Raw genomic sequence first — 19,888 nt, 5'->3', positions numbered from 1 at the left:
TTCACTTTTTGTTCTTTTCACTCTTTCTTTCACTCTTTCGTTTCTTTATTTCACTCTTTCACTCTTCTTTCACTCTTTTCTTTTTTCACTCTTTCACTGTTTCTTTCACTCTTTATTTCACTGTCTTTATTTCACTCTTTTTGTTCTTTTCACTTTTTCACTCTTTCGTTTCTTTATTTCACTCTTTTCACTCTTTCTTCCACTCTTTTCTTTTTTCACTTTCTTTATTTCAATCTTTTATTTCACTCTTTTCTTTTCACTCTTTCTTTTCACTCTTTCTTTCACTCTTTCGTTTCTTTCTTTTCTTTCACTCTTTCTTTATTTCACTCTTATTTCACTTTTCTTTTCACTTTCTTTCACTCTTTCGTTTCTTTATTTCACTCTTTTCACTCTTCCACTCTTTTCTTTTTTCGCTCTTTCTTTATTTCACTCTTTTATTTCACTCTTTTCTTTTCGCTCTTTCTTTCACTCTTTCGTTTCTTTATTTCACTCTTTTCACTCTTCCACTCTTTTCTTTTTTCGCTCTCTTTATTTCACTCTTTTATTTCACTCTTTTCTTTTCGCTCTTTCTTTCACTCTTTCGTTTCTTTATTTCACTCTTTTCACTCTTCCACTCTTTTCTTTTTTCGCTCTTTCTTTATTTCACTCTTTTATTTCACTCTTTTCTTTTCGCTCTTTCTTTCACTCTTTCGTTTCTTTATTTCACTCTTTTCACTCTTCCACTCTTTTCTTTTTTCGCTCTATTTATTTCACTCTTTTATTTCACTCTTTTCTTTTCGCTCTTTCTTTCACTCTTTCGTTTCTTTATTTCACTCTTTTCACTCTTCCACTCTTTTCTTTTTTCGCTCTTTCTTTATTTCACTCTTTTATTTCACTCTTTTCTTTTCGCTCTTTCTTTCACTCTTTCGTTTCTTTATTTCACTCTTTTCACTCTTCCACTCTTTTCTTTTTTCGCTCTTTCTTTATTTCACTCTTTTATTTCACTCTTTTCTTTTCGCTCTTTCTTTCACTCTTTCGTTTCTTTATTTCACTCTTTTCACTCTTCCACTCTTTTCTTTTTTCACTCTTTATTTCACTCTTTTATTTCACTCTTTTCTTTTCGCTCTTTCTTTCACTCTTTCGTTTCTTTATTTCACTCTTTTCACTCTTCCACTCTTTTCTTTTTTCACTCTTTCACTGTTTCTTTCACTATTTCACTCTCTTTATTTCACTCTTTTTGTTCTTTTCACTCTTTCTTTCACTCTTTCGTTTCTTTATTTCACTCTTTTCACTCTTTCTTCCACTCTTTTCTTTTTTCACTCTTTATTTCACTCTTTTCTTTTCACTCTTTCTTTCACTCGTTTCTTTTTCTTTTCTTTCACTCTTTCTTCCACTCTTTTCTTTATTTCACTCTTTTCTTTTTTCACTCTTTCACTGTTTCTTTCACTCTTTATTTCACTCTATTTATTTCACTTTTTGTTCTTTTCACTCTTTCTTTCTTTCACTCGTTTCTTTTTCTTTTCTTTGTTTCTTCCACTCTTTTCTTTATTTCACTCTTTTCTTTTTTCACTCTTTCACTGTTTCTTTCACTCTTTATTTCACTCTATTTCACTTTTTGTTCTTTTCACTCTTTCTTTCACTCTTTCGTTTCTTTATTTCACTCTTTCACTCTTCTTTCACTCTTTTCTTTCACTCTTTATTTCACTCTTTCACTCTTTCGTTTCTTTATTTCACTCTTTTCACTCTTTCTTCCACTCTTTTCTTTTTCACTCTTTCACTGTTTCTTTCACTTTCTTTATTTCACTCTTTTATTTCACTCTTTTCTTTCTTTTCACTCTTTCTTTCACTCTTTCATTTCTTTATTTCACTCTTTTCACTCTTTCTTCCACTCTTTTCTTTTTCACTCTTTCACTGTTTCTTTCACTCTTTATTTCACTCTATTTCACTTTTTGTTCTTTTCACTCTTTCTTGCACTCTTTCGTTTCTTTATTTCACTCTTTTCACTCTTTCTTCCACTCTTTTCTTTTTCACTCTTTCACTGTTTCTTTCACTCTTTATTTCACTCTATTTCACTTTTTGTTCTTTTCACTCTTTCTTTCACTCTTTCGTTTCTTTATTTCACTCTTTCTTCCACTCTTTTCTTTTTCACTCTTTCACTGTTTCTTTCACTTTCTTTATTTCACTCTTTCACTCTTTTCTTTCTTTTCTTTGACTCTTTCGTTTCTTTCACTATTTTCTTTTCTTTCACTCTTTCGTTTCTTTATTTCACTCTTTTCTTTCTTTTCTTTCACTCTGTCGTTTCTTTATTTCACTCTTTTCTTTCTTTTCTTTCATTCTTTCGTTTCTTTATTTCACTCTTTTCTTTCTTTTCTTTCACTCTGTCGTTTCTTTATTTCACTAATTTCTTTTCTTTCACTTTCTTTTTTTTCACTCTTTCGTTTCTTTATTTCACTCTTTCACTCTTTTCTTTTCTTTCACTCTTTCATTTCTTTATTTCACTATTTTCTTTTTTCACTTTTCTTTCACTCTTTCATTTCTTTCACTCTTTCTTTCACTCTTCTTTCTTTTCTTTCACTCTTTTCTTTCACTCTTTTGTTTCTTTATTTCACTCTTTCACTTTTCTTTTCTTTCACTCTTTCATTTCTTTATTTCACTTTTCTTTTTTCACTTTCTTTTCTTTCACTCTTTCATTTCTTTCACTCTTTCTTTCACTCTTCTTTCTTTTCTTTCACCCTTTTCTTTCACTCTTTCATTTCTTTATTTCACTATTTTCTTTTCTTTCTTTTTTCTTTCACTCTTTCGTTTCTTTATTTCACTCTCCTTATTTCACTCTTTCTTTCTTTAACTCTTTTTTCTTTATTTCACTCTTTCACTTTATTTCACTATTTCAGTCGTTCGCACTTTTTGCATTTTCTTTCTGACGCAGTTTCTTTTGCTAATTTGGTCATGGACTTTTTCTGCTCCTTTTTGCGTGAAAGTGAGGCAGTAGTGTAACTATAACAGCAGACACATGTTGTGTTTTCACATTGATTGTTTGTGTTGCGACAGAGCTCTGCATCTCTTTACAGAAAATACAATTATTTCTAGATTGAGTATTTCAATAATTGTGTCAAATTATAAAGACATTATGAAAATTAGGAGACACTTAGAAGCTGTTAGAACGGTACCGGATGTGCTGAGGTGGATTCTGATCTGTTAACATTTTCAGTACATTTTGTCAACATCAAAGGACCATTTGTAATGTAACTGGTGAGTATTCACTTGAACTAGTTCACCCAAAAATTTACATTTGTCATCACATACTCACCTTCATGCTGTTGTAAACCTGTATGACATTCTTTTGTAAGTGGAACTCATAAGGAGATGTTTGGCAGAATGTTAGTTTCAGTCACCATTCACATTCATTGAATCGAAAAAGAGTGACAGTGAATGGTGACTGAGACTAACATTCTGTTTACCATCTAATTTTTTGTTTTACGGAAAAGAGAAATTCATTCAGGCATGAGGTTGAGTTATGATGACAGAAATTTCATTTTTGAATGAACTGCCTTTAACTACCAGTTAAAGTATTTGTTAAAGGTATCTGCCAGGAACAGACATCCAAGGAGCCTCAGTGCTTTTGAATTGACCTGCTAATTAATCATTTAATGTGTTTCTAAACCATTTGTTTCATTGCAAAAGTGGTCTTAAATTTTTTCTTTTATTTGGCCTGAAATAGTCTTAAAAAGTCTTAAATTCCATTCCTTCGAACCTGCAATTACACTGAAACCAAACCTTCATTTGTCCTCAAATGAATTTAGTTTTTGTTTCTTGCTTTCCCTCTCTCTCCCAGGAGCCATACTGGATCGTCCTTCATGACCGTATCGTGAGTGTGGTCAGCAGTCCGGTTCTGAGTTCTGAGGCCGAATGGGTCGGTTACCCCTTCCAGCTGCTGGACTTCACCGCCTGTCACCAGTCATACTCAGAGATGCACTGCAGTTACGTCCTGGCACTGGCACACGCCGTCTGGTATCACTCCAGCATCGGACAGCTGTCCCTCATACCCAAGTAAGACATGAAACAGCATAACATGCGAATAAACTGACCTGTACATAAATTCTGTAAAAAAAGATTTTCCTTGGCTGAGAGCGGACAGCAAAGAAAAGGCAAGGGGCTGTTCACGCAGGACATGTTCCAGAGCTCAAAAACAGCTGGACAGAGAAATGCATGTGTTTGTGTGCACTGTTATACATGTGATTATGATGCGACACATCAAGTCTCCTGTGGTAGTTTGTTTTGATCCATCTGCGAGAACTGTCTAAGCACATCTGTTAAAATCTGCCTGTTGGCCCTCTGCAGACAGCACTTTGACGTCTGGAATCCTGGTCATGCATATGAGTGCGCACACACACAGGTAACTGAATGACAGGCTGCTCCTGAAGGAGATGTGAGCTGAAACAGGCAACAATGTTTCTTCACTGTGTCACACTTGTACACACTCTGTCTGTAGCAACAGGGGAATATTAGCACACTCTTAGCGTTTTCTCCATATGCCGCTGGAGTCCTCGTGTTACAGTAGTTTGACAACAGCTAAAGAAGGTTTAAGGCGTTCCACTGTGTTGTGTTTAATAACACCACTTTACCGTGGTAAAATCATGTAACACACAGCCTCCAGCAATGTCTGTCATGTAAACATGTTTTATTGTACAGCTCCCAGTGTTTAATGTGATTGTGTTCATCAGGTTCCTGTCGGAGGTTCTGAAGCCCATCGTGAAGACAGAGTTCCAGCTGCTGTACGTGTATCATCTCGTGGGGCCGTTCCTACAGCGCTTCCAGCAGGAGAGAACCAGATGCATGCTGGAGGTAAAGCACGTCCACACCACTGCCCCACTTACACACACATACACACACACACACACACACACACACACTTGCACATTTACGCTTTAAAAAGACTGACTCACATTCACCCTCGCTCTCTTCAAAGCAAAGCCTCATGGGAGAGAGAAGAGAGAGGAAAAGGGAAATACAGGGACTGTTTGAGGAGTTGACTAGAGTTGATCAGAACACGGCTGTTTTGAACGCAACCTTCTTGGCATGGGCGGTTTTTTCTGAGGAAGCAAGGGAGAATGGTGCCTGATTAAAAACGTCTGGATCAGAAAATAATTCACAGTACAAAACAAAATGAGTATTACGAAATATGAGATCAAATTATTTATTAACCATTAATAATAGTGCAGCAGTTTCTACAAACTGTTATACAGAAAACAAAAGATTTCTGATTATTTCACAGCAGTGTTAATCTCAACAGATGAAAATGTTCATTGACGAGAAGTTTTTTTTTTCTATGATAACAAAGACAAGACGAAAAGACACATCGTGACGATAAACGGTTTTAATTCGAACATACTATATAAGTACAATTACCTGTGAATATTTTAGCGCATAAGAACTAAATGTGCAGTTAGCAAAGAAAAATAATAAATATACACAAGAATACTATACATTTAAGAGGAGAAACCCTTGATATGGCTAATACGAGTTCAATGTTCTGCCTCAGACAATGCAAGTTTGTTAAGGTTAAAATAGTAGACCTACAATAAAACACAGAGATATTAATAATTGCAATTATTAGAACGGTGATCATTTGACTCATTTTAAGTGAATATTTGACATGAACAGCATGTTTTTGTGTCTCATTTTCCAGTGTAACAGTGCATTATGTGAATGAACTTTGACTGTCATCAAACTGCTCCGTGCACCGCACGTGTGTGATGTAAGCCATCTGCGGTCCCATTAAAGTTTAGAAGGATTTTGATTTTGAACACAATAGGATCCCCCTCGAGCGTCTAAGTCAATCGCAGAATCCTGGCGTTACAGACAAGACTAAATTTAAGGACATTTTTATAAAAAAAATAGATAGTCCCAGATATGACTCTGAATACAAAGAACACAGAGTTCTGCTTGTGGATATCCAGTATCATTCTACAAAGTGCCTCAAAACTTGCAGATGGTTTCTTCTGCAGTCAGTGGTTACAAATAAAAGATACATAAAATATGCCTGTTATTATTATGTTGTTGTTCTTGAGCTATTTGAAAAATAATGTGTACAAAAGCGTAAACATGATGAGACTGTGTTAATTTAAACACACACAAAAATGTATTAGTTGCTTGTTGATAGTGTGGGGCAAATGGTGTTTCATATGCCTTTAACCTGGAAAACATGTAAACATCAGATGGGATATGAACATATTGATTTAAAAAAAACAAAAAACAATCATCATCGTCATCGCTGCTGAATATACCATGGATAGCAATGAATTCTTCCACAACAAAACAAACTAGTTGACAAGTATCTTACTACATTAAAATCAAACCTGCATCTATGGTTGTCCTTGGAGGCTGTTTAAACACATTGTGCATGTGTGCGTTTGTGCATTCCCTGAAGCGTGTGTCCTGAGAGACATCTGGGGTTGCTTGATGTGGTGAATCTAATGAAAGTGCTCTCTCCAGGCACATCCATCCTCCAGCACACTGTCTGGAGGAGCACACAGTTCACAGCAACATCCGGATCAGGCCTGTTTTCAATTTCACCAGTTTGGCAGCAGAATTTCTTAATAGATTCCCCATATCGTCTTGTTCTCATCCTGTTGAGTCTGGTGACAGTAACAACATCCTGGTACCAAGTCAATACTAAAAATAAAAACAAAATACAAAAATAACACTGTAATGTATGTTTATGTTTTTTTACAGTATCAGAAGCAAAAGGAGAGTAAAGCCAAAAAATAATTAGATAATAAAATAATCATACTGCTGCGCACTGCTCCCAGCCCGCTGTCTCATCAGTAATTTGGCTCTTTTATTAAAAAACAAAACAAAAAAACAAGCCAATACTTTCATGTTGTTTGCTGACATGTTTTCACGAATACACTGTCACGTTATTTCATGATCGTAGCTTCAGTTAGGCACCAGTGGTCCAGCCTGTGCGCACCAGTTGAGTGCATTTACATGCACGTTCTTACACCAATTATGCTATAAGCTGACATCGCATGTGGTCATGTAAACGCAAAAAACGGCATTCGTTTTTCGGTGTAAGGTCATAAATGGTGTAAGAATAAACCGATCGACATGGGTATGTAAACACCTTAACCAGCATTCTTACTGGTTCATCCAATGCACACACGTGTTGAGTGCATGCCTCTTCACGGTTTGACATCAGAAGCAGAGAATAACGTGATTATTTCAAATGTCATGTAAACATGGTTTTCTTGCTTCGTCAGATTTTTTAAATAACTGATTTTAGAGAGTAATCAGCATGTAAACGGGCTCAATATGACTGAAAACAAAAAGCAGTGAGTCGTGTAGTGTGCACTTGACTTAAATCGATCGTGCTTGCGTTGCTTCGTAATCCTCTTGAAGAGCCCAATTCTGTAACATAATTAATATTCATGAGCCAGGCCTTCAGCAACGAAAGATTTGTAGATATTTGGCCACTTACCAACATCAGCATTTCAGCAAATCAAATGGCCCTATCAGTCGAGCACCACATTACATCACTAATATTCACAAGCTAAGCTTTCATCATTCCAGTAATGTCTTAGTATTGACTTCTGATGTTTTGGTATTGTGTACCAACCTTGGTGCAACCTTAAAGCTCCTGAGACCCGAGCGTGACGTCTGTGTGCATTTTCCATTTCCTTTTTTGATTTGTAACTAGTAGCACCAAATAAACAAGCAAAAAAAAAAAAAAAGAATCTAGAGCAAATAGTTTCCCCAAAAATGTATGTCCACATATGTGGACAGCAACACTACGTTGTAAAATTTTTAATAATACTAAGCTATAAAAAGTCCGATTTTTTTGTGTGTTGGATATAATTTGTTTTAGACGTTATATACATTACAATGTTATATACATTACAGCTGCTTTTCTATAAAGCTGAATAATTAATTCTGATTCAAAGTAACGTCCAGCATCATCCAATCACTGCTAACCATGTTAAAATAAAATGATACATTATAAATTCTGAATCTATGTACTGATTATCATTGTCACATGTCTGTCAAACATGTTGAGTGATCCAAACATCATCTGCAGCCTGAAACTGAACTTTTGATCAGATTTTAGGAGTGAATGCACTTAACTGCATAGAGAGATATAGGATGCTCCCTTGCTCCCTATTTAGTGAATGACTTAACCTCCAGTGTGCTGTCTGTCTGCACTGGTCTCAGAACAGTTTGAAATGCATATTTATTACGCAGTTAGGAATGCATTTATTAATGTTAATGAATATGAATCGTATTCCACAGTGATAACAAAATAAAATATAACAGAATTTATATAAAAGGAAGCAGGCACTTTTGTTGGCTCTGTGCCCATTGAAGCACTTCATGGAAATTGTCATCATGTTGTTGTGTCACATGATGCAGTGCAGCAGAAGTTGAACCCTTAAATGACAGTGTAGAGTCTTGTGAACAGTATTCAGTTGTTCAAATTAATTTAAATTATGCGTTGCATATAGCGAAGCCAAAATACAATGTCCACACATGTGGATGCGGGGTTGTACGAGGCACAAAAGGCCCATTTACACCTTGATCAAAATAGAAAAGCTTTCATTCACATGCTTTAAGATACAAATCTGGAAAACCGGTTCCAGACACGTGACCCAAAAGCTCATATCTTATTCAGCGAGTTGTTGGGTTCTTTTATTCAAAGGAAAAAAATCAACCTACTCTGGTGTTCGCAAAATCTTGTTTAATGTCTAATATGTAGCTGTTTATATAGTTAACAGTTTCTATAACATATTTCAAACCAGCAATTACATCAGTGTTTTTCAGGCTGGTCCAGCTAATGTGCATGTGCGTTCTCAAGTAAACACACTGGTGATGCTTCTATGAATTATTTTACCTGAAAGGCGGGACTTCTGCTCCTACAGGCACCATACTGAACGTTAACATTTCTCCTGTTTATTATTCTAGAAGTGTTTTTTCTCCTGTCTGGAGATCCTCAGCCCTATCCGGAGCAAAAGCGTGATAGCGGATTAAGAGTCATGTTGTTTTCTTTCCTCAGATTGGAGTGGCGTTTTACGAGATGCTTCAGGCGGTGGACCAGCACAGTAAACACTTGGCGTATATGGACCCCATCTGTGACTTCCTTTACCACATCAAATACATGTTCACTGGGGACAGCGTCAAAGACCAGGTAACACGAACACACACACACACATTCTCTTTTGTAGTCTGACCCCTTCTCTGCAAGGTATTTGTTATTCATATGAGCTCTTTATTCCTCTGAAGTGTTTGTGACAGGAGGTCGAGGGTTTAGTTCAGTGTTTGGAAAGCAGAAAAGTCAAATATCATCTCACATATCAGCAGTCACAGCAAACAAACATCTGCATCCTCACAAACATACTGTTGTTGTTTAAACTAAACTTCAGTTAACTCTAACTCACATATTGATAAATCTTTGAATTCAGTTGTTTATCCAAAGTGCTCAATTGTATTTAGTAATTCTTTATGATGACTCTTATAAAGAAACTCTAGATCATCTGTATAAGAGCGGGAAAAAATTCAGAAATCTGTGTAAACTTTGAGATCAGAATTTCTGTCTGTTCAAAAGTAATAAATGTAATAAATATTGTCCTGCAGTGTAACATGCTATAATTGAACTAAAACTACTTTAACCCTCAGAGACCCAAGCACTGATATTCATGAAAGATCTACTGTATTTGTTAGCGATGCACCGATATGGAATTTCTGGACGGATACCCATAACTGATACGTTTAACTTTTTGCCATTTAACACTCTAAACTGGAGCTGCAAGCTATTTCATTAAAAATTACTCACTTAAAACAAAATAGGTGTCATTGAAAGGGATAGTTCACCCAAAAATGAAAATTCTCTCATCATTTACTCACCCTCATGCCATCCCAGATGTGTATGACTTTCTTTCTTCTGCAGAACACAAATGAAGATTTTTAGGAGAATATCTCTACTCTATAGTTCCATACAATACAAGTGAATGGTGAACAGAACTTTGAAGCTCCAAAAATGACATAAAGGCAGCATAAAAGTAATCCAGTGGTTTAATCCATGTCTTCTGAAATGACAGGTGTGGGCGAGAACAGATCAAAATACAACTAATTTTTCATTATAAATCTTGACATCAGCAGTCTCCTTGGCGTTCGTTCATTTAAAATGAACTAGTGAAGGCAAAAAGGTAATTAAAAAGGATGAAAAAATGAAATGGCATCTACTGTACATTCACTACATACAAAACATACCCTTTACATTTATATACATTTTAACCTGTTCGCATTCCCCCATTTTCTGAGCTCAGGCCTGAGTTGAACATACTCTGTATTAATGGCTGTAGTTCATCACCTCTTTGTATTACAGTCATAATTGTGGTCTGTTTTGACAGAAGACGCTTGTAAGTTTGTTGCCCAGATGTCAGAATTTATTAAAGTCATAAAGAAAAACAGTTATAAGAACTCAAATTTATAGGAACAAGATAAAATATTATAATTATATTTTTATGAAAATATAAATGACACTGGCCTTATAAGCAACTAGAGACACAATGGAGCTCAAGCCACAAGTCGGTTAATGTTATATTCCAAATCTGATTATGGTACCTTTAAAACTCAGAGTTTTATTAAACCTTATTTGTGCCAACTATGGCAAAGGTTAGCATGCTAGCATTAGCTTAGCTCCATGACAGCAGCATGTAAACAATACAAAGTTAACACATACTGCATATATCTTAGTTTCAATTATCACTGAGTGGTTATAACAGCTTCTTTTACAGATTTCATGTGGATTCCGTTCATATAATAAAGCAGAAATCCAAATATTTATAGAATGTGCAGCCTGTAGCAAACAGCAGGTTCAGTGACAGGATTCTTCAAATATACAAACATCAAACCTATAACAATGCCAGAGATCTCTTGGAAAATATAGACTCACCATACATTTTCATAATCATCAAGTCTAAATGTTATTATTATGATTTACACAGTGTAATCCTACTGTGGTAAGGGATGAGGAACATCTGTCATGTGATCTCTGATGATATACATGGATCATATCTTGCCCGCTGCTTCCTCTGTTTTCCTGGTTCAATAGAACACACTTTAAAAGAGTATTCGAGTGCTGTAGTGCTTCAGATTGCATAATTTGGTTGGAAATTGACATGAATTACGTTTCTGGCTAAAGAAATATGAAGTAAACTTATAAAAATACATCATCATTTCTCCAAATGTGCACACATTTGGACTAAAAGATTTAATGGAGGTTGTTTAGTGAAGCCATCAAATGACAAGTATACTGGATCTTACATGATTGGAGATGTGTTTACAGAATGATTTCATAATATGGGATGTATGATTCAAATTATTTTCACTCTTTACATAAATTATGGAAATACATTAGCTATAACATTTTGATCATGATACTGCTTTCAGTCATCAAAGCATAAGATTTTGAGTTTCCAAATGATGTACTGGTTTTCAAGATTACTAAATTCACCTTTCAAACATGCAATTAATGTAAATGTAGGTTCAGGTGGGTCTGTAGAGACCCATCAGAGGGTAACGGCTAAAATGATGATGTTTGACATGTTATTGGTCGACGAACCAAATACAGATTATTGCATGGTAATTAATTATTTCAGTAAACAAAGCAGAATATACAGTTATGCTTTCAAACATGTGACGTCATGAAACCTTGCAAACTTTAGCAAGTCCAATGCTGCATCAGCCCAGCATCTTGTAAACATGACTTTGTTTCCTGGCGGATTTGTGTAATCAGATCAATATTTGCTGTTTTGGCAATTTTCAAAGGGTCATCTGAGGCCGAGACTTCGTTCACTCAGTCTGTCTCTCTCTGTGTTTAGGTGGAGAGGATCATCTGTTCGCTGAGCCCGGCGATACGTCTCCGTCTGCGCTTCATCACTCACATCAGTAAAATGGAGCCCACAGCGACCACCACCCCTCAGCCGACAGTGGTCTCGTCCCCTGCACCCCAGAGCGGAGCTGGACCCACTAATATCCCTCTGTCTGTCGCCCAGTGACGTGCAGTCACACACTATAGCACTGGACATGGTAACGTCTTTCTCAGAGCAGATACGGCCGCAAAACTGCGCTCTAAAGTCGATTTGTTCAGATGGCTTTCATTTGAACCTCCATATGTGTCATGCTGTCGCACTTAACACAGAGTTAAAAGCTGTTACAACTCGAGCATTCGATCTCAAGCTCTTGCCGGTTGAAGTGTTGTTTTAACTCTGTAAAAGGAATCGTCCGCCCAAAAATAAAAATTCATTATTTCTGAAGTTATTATTCACTGATAATCTTCCCTTCTGCCAAGAGGCTGCATTCAGAGAGTGTGTCTCTCTCTCTCTTGATCTCGAACTGGCGCCTCCAGCTCACCTTTATTCCCCTCCCGGCTGATTAGGACAATTCAGCACCGGATGTGCATTCTCACGGCCCGGCCACACCCACCTCCTCGTCACACTCCTCCACCGCCCGATTCAGGCCAGGAAAACCTCCGGCATGACGTACTCCACTCCCCTCTCTTCCTGGCGGGGAGATGTTGCCCTTCCGGCCATCCTTCTGCTGGCAGGTCTTCCCCGCCTCTCTGGAGCCATGGGAGAGACGAGGGGAGGGAGAGGGGAGAGGGAAAGAGCGAGGGGGAGAGACAGAGAGAGAGAGGAGAGAGAGGAGAGAGAGAGAAAAGCTCACTCACCGGTCCCCGGACACGCCATTGCCTGGTCCTCAGCTTCTCCTCCGCCCTCTGGCAGACGACAGCCGTGTGTTTGAGGCTTTTAAGCAGGCCTAAATTGAGGCAGATCAACCAGTGCTCAGAACACAAAGACGCTTTGACACTCCGATCACATTGTATTACTGGAGGGGAACATGTGACACTTAACAAGGCTTTTAATTCCAGTGGAATTCCAGTAGAAACCTCTTTAGTTGGATGTTCCAGCACCTGCCATATTCTGATGTTGGAAATCCACTGGAAAACATGTGTTGCCTCTGACCCCAAAATCATGGACTAGAATGCCAGATACTTGCATTTATGGACTATAAGATTTTTGCTTTTTCCTGAACTTAGATATAGCAACATCATGTTTTTTGTATCAAATGAAAGTGAGTTTTGTTTTCCCATGATCATTTTTTTTAAATGTTAAATAAAAACAGGTCATGTTGTATGTTTTGAAATTTTGCCTCTGATTTTGTGTCCTTTGTGTGTGTTGTTATGTGTATCCAGTGTTTGAGTGAGTGCAGATAGAGCCAGACACAAACACACTTTATTCTGTAGATGAGATCGCTTGAGACAGGGGTCACACGTCCTTATCTACTGCAAAGAGAGAGAGAGGTTTGCCTTGCCTTAAATCTCAACGAACAGTTCTGAAACCACTATAGACATATAGGAGGACACATCCTCCCCTATACTGAGGAGTGGGTTTCTCGATGATGACTATTTCAAATTATTTTCACTTCAGGGGCATTTTCTAACATATAAACATGGCGTGCGTTTTGGACTTTGCCCTGCAGTTTATTCACTCTCCACCTCTGCTTATAAACCTTTAAACTGGAATGCTTATAGAGAAAATGAATGTATATAAATTATATTAAAATGTTTCCACACAACTGTGGTACTAGTACTTGAACTGCAGTTGTAAAATCAGTCCTTGCTGTCAGCCTGCTCATGAAGGCCATTCGCCATCAGGACGTGGACACTTGGGTGATGCTCATGTACAGAATCGTCAAATTTATTTGAATAGCACTTTTCACAACAGTTGTTGTTTCAAAGCAGCTGTACATAAAATTATGTTATAACAGAAAATGAATGAATATAATGCCAATATTAGTGATTTATGTTTAGAACTATTAGTGGTTACAATTTGTAAACTAAGTGTTGTGGGTCAATGGTTAAACAAAATGATTTTGTATGAACTGTAAGTTTTAGTGTTAAAGGCTTTGAAGTCACCCCGAATTAACTGAGGAAATACACATAGATGCATTGTCCTTTGATTTTGGCCGATGAAGGCTTTTGTTAGTGGTTAATTCATTTCCTATGTAGTTTAAGAGAGTGTTGTCCCTCCTTTGACCAAGTTGATATAGGTATCATTCAGTGAGTAGCATCGTAGGCCGGCTGGACGCTTATGGCAGGTAATTTTGATGAACTCCATCCTGAGCCCATGCTACAGTGGCTCATGAAGACTCCCATGTCTTTGAGTTTGCATCAGTTCATCCTCTGTGAAGTCCGTCTTAGAAGGCTGAAGTGAAGTCATGCTGAAGCACATGCTGCAGTTGGTCATCATCACTCAGCGACACAGTGGGAATCTGATGTCAGGCAGAACCGGAGATGTATCTGATGATGGATATAATCCCGAGGTTTAGACAGGGAAAGAAAGAGCATAAAATTAGCGTAGATGCTTTAAAGCAGGTTTAAAGAATAAGAGAAGCGTTTTCAGTTCCGGCAGACCTAACTAAAGCAGCATAACTATAAATTAGGTGTATGCCTAGCTAAATAGATAAGTCTTTAGTCTCGGCTTAAACTGAGAGTGTGTCTGAGTTCCGAACACTGCTAGGAAGACTATTCCATAGTTTAGGAGCCAAATATGAAAATGATCTCCCTCCTTTTGTGGATTTTGGTATTCTCGGTTTTGTTAACAGGCCAGAGTTTTGCGATCGTAGTGAGCGCAATGGATTATAGCGTGATAGATGGTCACTTAAGTACTGTGGAGCTAGACATTCAAAGATTTGTAAGTAATTAACAGAATTTTAAAATTAATTAGAAACTTAACAGGTAGCCAATGTAATGCTGATAAAATGGGTTTGATATGATTATATTCCTTGGTTCTCGTTAGCACTTTCGCTGCTGCATTTTGAATCAACTGAAGTTTATTTACTAAACCTGCAGGACATCCTCCCAGTAATGCATTACAATAATCTAGTCTTGAGGTCATGAATGCATGAATAATTTTTCGGCATCAGAAACAGATAGCATGTGTCATAACTTAGCAATATTTCTGAGGTGGAAGAATGTAGTTCTACAAATATTGGAATTTTTCAAAGGTTAGATTGCTATTTAATATAACACCTACATTTTTTCCTGTAGAAGTTGACATTACAGTACATCCATCAAGATTCAGATTATATTTTAGCGTCTTATTTTTTGAGGTTTTTGTTCCAATAATTAGTATTTCTGTTTTATCGGAACTGAGTAGAAGGAAATTTCTAGCCATCCACTCTTTGATATCATTTATACACTCTGTAATTTTTAAAATTGTGAAATTTTATCGGATTTCGAAGAAATATAAAGTTGGGTATTGTCGGCAATAACAGTGAAAACTAATTTCATGGTTCCTGATAATGTCTCCCAGGGGGAGCATATATAGGGAGAAAAGCAGAGGCCCTAAAACTGATCCCTGTGGCACTCCATACTTTAATTTGATCTGACAGTTCTTCATTTACACAGACAAAGTGGTAGCAGTCAGAGAGATAGGACCTAAACCAAGCTAATGTCTGTTCACAAATGCCAACATAATTTTCAAGCCTATCCAAGAGAATGCCATGATCTATGGTGTCGAAGGCAGCACTAAGATCTAAAAGCACTAGAAGAGAAATGCAGCCGTGATCAGATGATAAGAGAAAGTAATTTGTAACTGTGATAAGTGCAGTCTCTGTACTGTGATGGAGCCTAAATCCTGACTGAAATTCTTCTCAGACACCATTTCTCTGTAAAAATGAACATATTTGGGAGGACATTACCTTTTCTAGTATTTTTGACATAAATGGGAGATTTGAAATTGGTCAATAATTAGCCAATTTTCCTGGATCAAGCTGTGGTTTCTTGATTAGCGGTTTGATAACTGCTTTGGATATTCCCTAACGATAATGAGGAGTTAATAATATTAAGAAGAGGTTCTGAGATTACAGGAAACACCTCTTTTAAGAGTTTAATCTGTATTTACATACATGTTGTTGATTTTGATGTTTTGATCATTTTTGTCAGCTCTTCCTGACCTATAACAGCGAAGAATTGAAGTTGCTCGTAGGGAATAATTTTAGTCATCTGGGGTGATGTGGCAAACGGATGCATAATTCCAATTTTGTTTCTGATGATTTCAATTTTATTAGTAAAGATATTCATAAAGTCGTCACTACTATGCTGCGAAGGAATATCTGGTTCAATCGAAGTTTGATTCCAATTTAGCCTTAGTACTGAATAAACACCTAGGATTGTTGTGATTATTTTCTATTATTTTGCTCAAATGTGCAGACCTGGCAGTTTTTAGAGCCTGTCTGTAGTTAGAGACACTATCCTTCCATCCTTTCATGCGAAATACCTCTAATTTTGTATTCTTCCACTTGCGCTCCATTTTACAAGCTACTCTCTTGAGAGCATGAGTGTGATCATTGTACCATGGTGTGGGTTTTTTCTCTAACTCTTCTTTAATCGAAGGGGGCGACACTGTCTAGAGTGCTAGAGAAGACTGTATCCCTATTTTCTGTGACAACATGAAGTTTTTCTGAACATGTTGGCATACTGAGTATTTGAGACAAGTCTGGAAGATTATTAGTGAAGCTTTCTTTAGTAGTTGAAAGAATAGTTCTACCTGAACAGTAACGTTGCGTAGATTGAGTTACCTTTGCTAAGCGCAGCATACAGGAGACGAGGTAATGATCTGAGATCTCATCATCGGCAGAGTTTCTATATTATCAACATCAATTCCATATGACAATATTAGATCTAGAGTATGATTTTGGCAATAGGTTGGACCTGTCTCAATTTGTTTAACCCCAAAAGTGTTGAGAACATCGATAAATGCTAATCCCAATGCATCATTTTCTTGATCTATGGGGATCTTGAAGTCACCGACGATTAAAGCTCTATCCACAGCAACCATCAGCAAATTCTGGAAGGAAATCAGAATATGGCCCTGGTGGTCTATAAACTGCAAGAACAAAAGACGACAAAGATTTTTTTATTTATATCTGACGATGTCACATTAAGCATTATCAGTTCAAAAGAATTAAACTTATATCCAGACCTTTGAGTAATACTGAAAATATCACAGTAAATTATAGCAACACCTCCTTAACTTTTCAGACGATGCTTATGTTTATAACAATAACTTGAGGGAGTAGACTAATTTAAACTAATATATTCATCTGTTTTAATCCAGGTTTCAGCCAAACAGAGTGAATCCAAACTATGACCTATAATAATTTAATTTACAATAAGTGATTTGGATAAAAGAGATGTAATGTTTAGTAGCCCTACCTTTATCTTCAGTTTTTTAATTTATTTTTTTATTTTCAAGTTTGCCATTTAATCACATTTTTTCTAAATGACTTAATGAGGGTTTTGTGTTTGGTAGTTCAGGAACAGACACGGTCTCTATGTGATATCTAGGTGATACAGTTTCTATATGATACAGTATCTAGGTGATACAGTCTCTATCTTTTGTAGTTTATGTGACCTGTGTGACATCTCAAGGCAGCTAGCAGACGTTCGGATTAACCAGTTTGTCTGCTCCTGACCTGGGCCCCAGTTAGTCAAATACTATCATTATTAAGACTATGAACCAAATTACTAGAGAGGAGAGCGGCACCTTCCCTGGAGGGATGGAGTCCATCTCTCTTTAGCAGGTCAGGTCTACCCCAAAAACTCTTCCAATTGTCTATAAAACCTATGCCATTATCTGAACACCACTCAGACATCCAGCCATTCAGTGACATGAATCTACTATAAACCTCATCACCATGACGAGCAGGGAGGGGGCCAGAGCATATTACAATGTCTGGCATTGTTTTTGCAAGTTCACACACCTCTTTAACATTATCTGTAGTGATCTCCGACCGGCAAAGCCAGACATCGTTAGTGCCGACATGAATAACAATCTTTTGCATTATACATTTTGCATTAGCCAGTAAATTTGATCTGATGTCAGACGCTCTAGTACCCGAAATGCATTTAACAATAGTGTCTGGAGTCTCTATTTCCACGTTCATTACAATAGAGTCATCAATAACAAGGGTGCTTTCAACATGATCCTCAGTGGATGCATCACTGGGTGGGGAGAATCGATTGTAAACCCTAACAGAAACGGGAGAATGGTGTCGCTTTGCCCTACAAGTATGCTGCAGAGACATCACCCAAATGCCCTGCTGCAGGGGCTCTACAGCCGGAACCAAAGTGTGTGATGCTACCAGTATCTGCTGGCTTCTCTTTCTCACTGACCTTCACTAGTTTTCGGATGCGTGTCTCTAACTCACTAAACTTCTCCATCAGCCTGACTAATTCCTTTCATTTATCACATGTAAACCCCTCACTGCTGACGGAAGAAGCTATAGTAAACATGTGGCATGCAATGCACAAAGTGATAATGTGCGGATTCCATGACTTACTGCAGTTGTTTGTTGTTGTTGTGGTGGTGGTTTTTGATCAGCAGTGGTTTGAGACTGATGCAATGATCCATGTAAAAAATGTGTGCGGTAAAGCACGCAGTTTAATCGCAATAATAGTAGAAAGGCGGGTGTGCGCGGTAAAATGCACATAATTGTATCGTGTTTAAAAAGTATAAAAGCAGAAAAAACAATGCACATGAAACAATGGGAGAGATTAAAGATTAAACGCTGAAAATAGAAAGATAAGTAATGCCAAGCAGGCTAGCAGACTACAAACAAGCGCCAGCAGCAACAGGAACAGGAAACAGCATCACCACAGGAAACATCGTCCTACATATCCTACATTCAGCTTAGCAACTGCAATACACTATGTCCTCTTGAGTAAACAATATTCCACAAACATCTGAATACAATAGATATCATATTCCCAAAAATAAAACAAAAAAAACAATTAGATTTGTTTTCTCCAAAATTTAATGTAGAGACATGTATGTTAAATATTCTGCATTTTAAGTCACACACACACAAAAAGAGAGACAAAAAATCTTGTATATGATGTTGAGTGATACAATGACCTGCACTGTCACTAATATAAAAAACAAATTGCGATGGACTTCAAATACACTTAAGCATTCATTTTAACTTCCTGCGCCCCACGTCCACGTGTGATTGAATTCTGTTTACAACATTCTACACTGTCATTTAAGGGTTAAACTTCTGGCACACCATGTCTCGTGACAAACAACATGATGTTGATTTCCATGAAGCGCTCCTACGGGTGCAGCACCAACAAAAGTGCCTCTGGTAAGAAACCTCTTTAAGTGTTTTGATTGAAACCTATTTGGTTGTAAAGAGTAATGTCTCTAGGTTTATTTGATATGCTGCTTTAAAAAATCTGTTTATTTTTCACGTGTCAATGCACTAATAAACATGAAGTCCACATACGTGGTAATTGGGACCGCATTCCCTCAAAAGTTGAAAAATCATATTAGTTATTTTGAATAATTTTCAACATTAAAACATCTGTGGGTCATTTCTCTTCATTTTAATATAAATTGTGTTATATTTTATTTTGTTATCACTGTTCAATACGGTTCTATTCATTAACATTATTAAATGCATTCCTATATATTTATTGTGTATTTTCACATTGAGAATAAATGTATTCATGCAAAAGCTGAAAAATGTGTCTTTCAGAGGCTTTATATGGAGTTAGGATGAAAATCAGGTGCATTTCAAACTGTTCTGAGACCAGTGCAGACAGAGAGCACACTGGATGTAAAGTCATCACCTAATTAGGGAGCAAGGGAGCATCCTATAGCTTTCCTATGCAGCTAAGTGCATTCACTTGCATCTAGTCAAAAGTTCAGTTTCAGGCTGCAGATGATGTTTGGATCACTCAACATGTTTGACAGACATGTGACAATGATAATCAGTACATAGATTCAGAATTTATAATGTATCATTTTATTTTAACATGGTTAGCAGTGATTGGATGATGCTGGACATT

General features: G+C 37.0%; 2 protein-coding genes across 2 annotated transcripts in view; one reads left to right on the top strand and one right to left on the bottom strand.

Moving 5' to 3' along the window:
- Positions 1-13,189, top strand: part of LOC127416019 (mediator of RNA polymerase II transcription subunit 23-like) — a 119,309-nt gene extending 106,120 nt beyond the window's left edge. Inside the window, exons 20-23 of the mRNA XM_051655090.1 lie at positions 3,812-4,026; positions 4,701-4,821; positions 9,026-9,157; positions 11,853-13,189. Coding sequence (XP_051511050.1) covers positions 3,812-4,026; positions 4,701-4,821; positions 9,026-9,157; positions 11,853-12,029 — 645 coding nt within the window. The 3' untranslated portion in view covers positions 12,030-13,189. The remainder of the gene's footprint in view (positions 1-3,811; positions 4,027-4,700; positions 4,822-9,025; positions 9,158-11,852) is intronic.
- A 1,125-nt stretch (positions 13,190-14,314) lies between these two features.
- Positions 14,315-19,888, bottom strand: part of LOC127416161 (A-kinase anchor protein 7) — a 118,834-nt gene continuing 113,260 nt past the window's right edge. Inside the window, exon 9 of the mRNA XM_051655351.1 lies at positions 14,315-14,332. The gene's annotated coding sequence lies outside the window, so the exon portion shown is untranslated. The remainder of the gene's footprint in view (positions 14,333-19,888) is intronic.

This window comes from Myxocyprinus asiaticus, chromosome 25 (assembly GCF_019703515.2).
Source record: "Myxocyprinus asiaticus isolate MX2 ecotype Aquarium Trade chromosome 25, UBuf_Myxa_2, whole genome shotgun sequence".
In the NCBI taxonomy this organism is placed as follows: Eukaryota; Metazoa; Chordata; class Actinopteri; order Cypriniformes; family Catostomidae; genus Myxocyprinus; species Myxocyprinus asiaticus.
The sequence above is the reverse complement of the archived record's forward strand: the minus strand, read 5'-3'. Positions and strand labels throughout refer to the sequence as shown.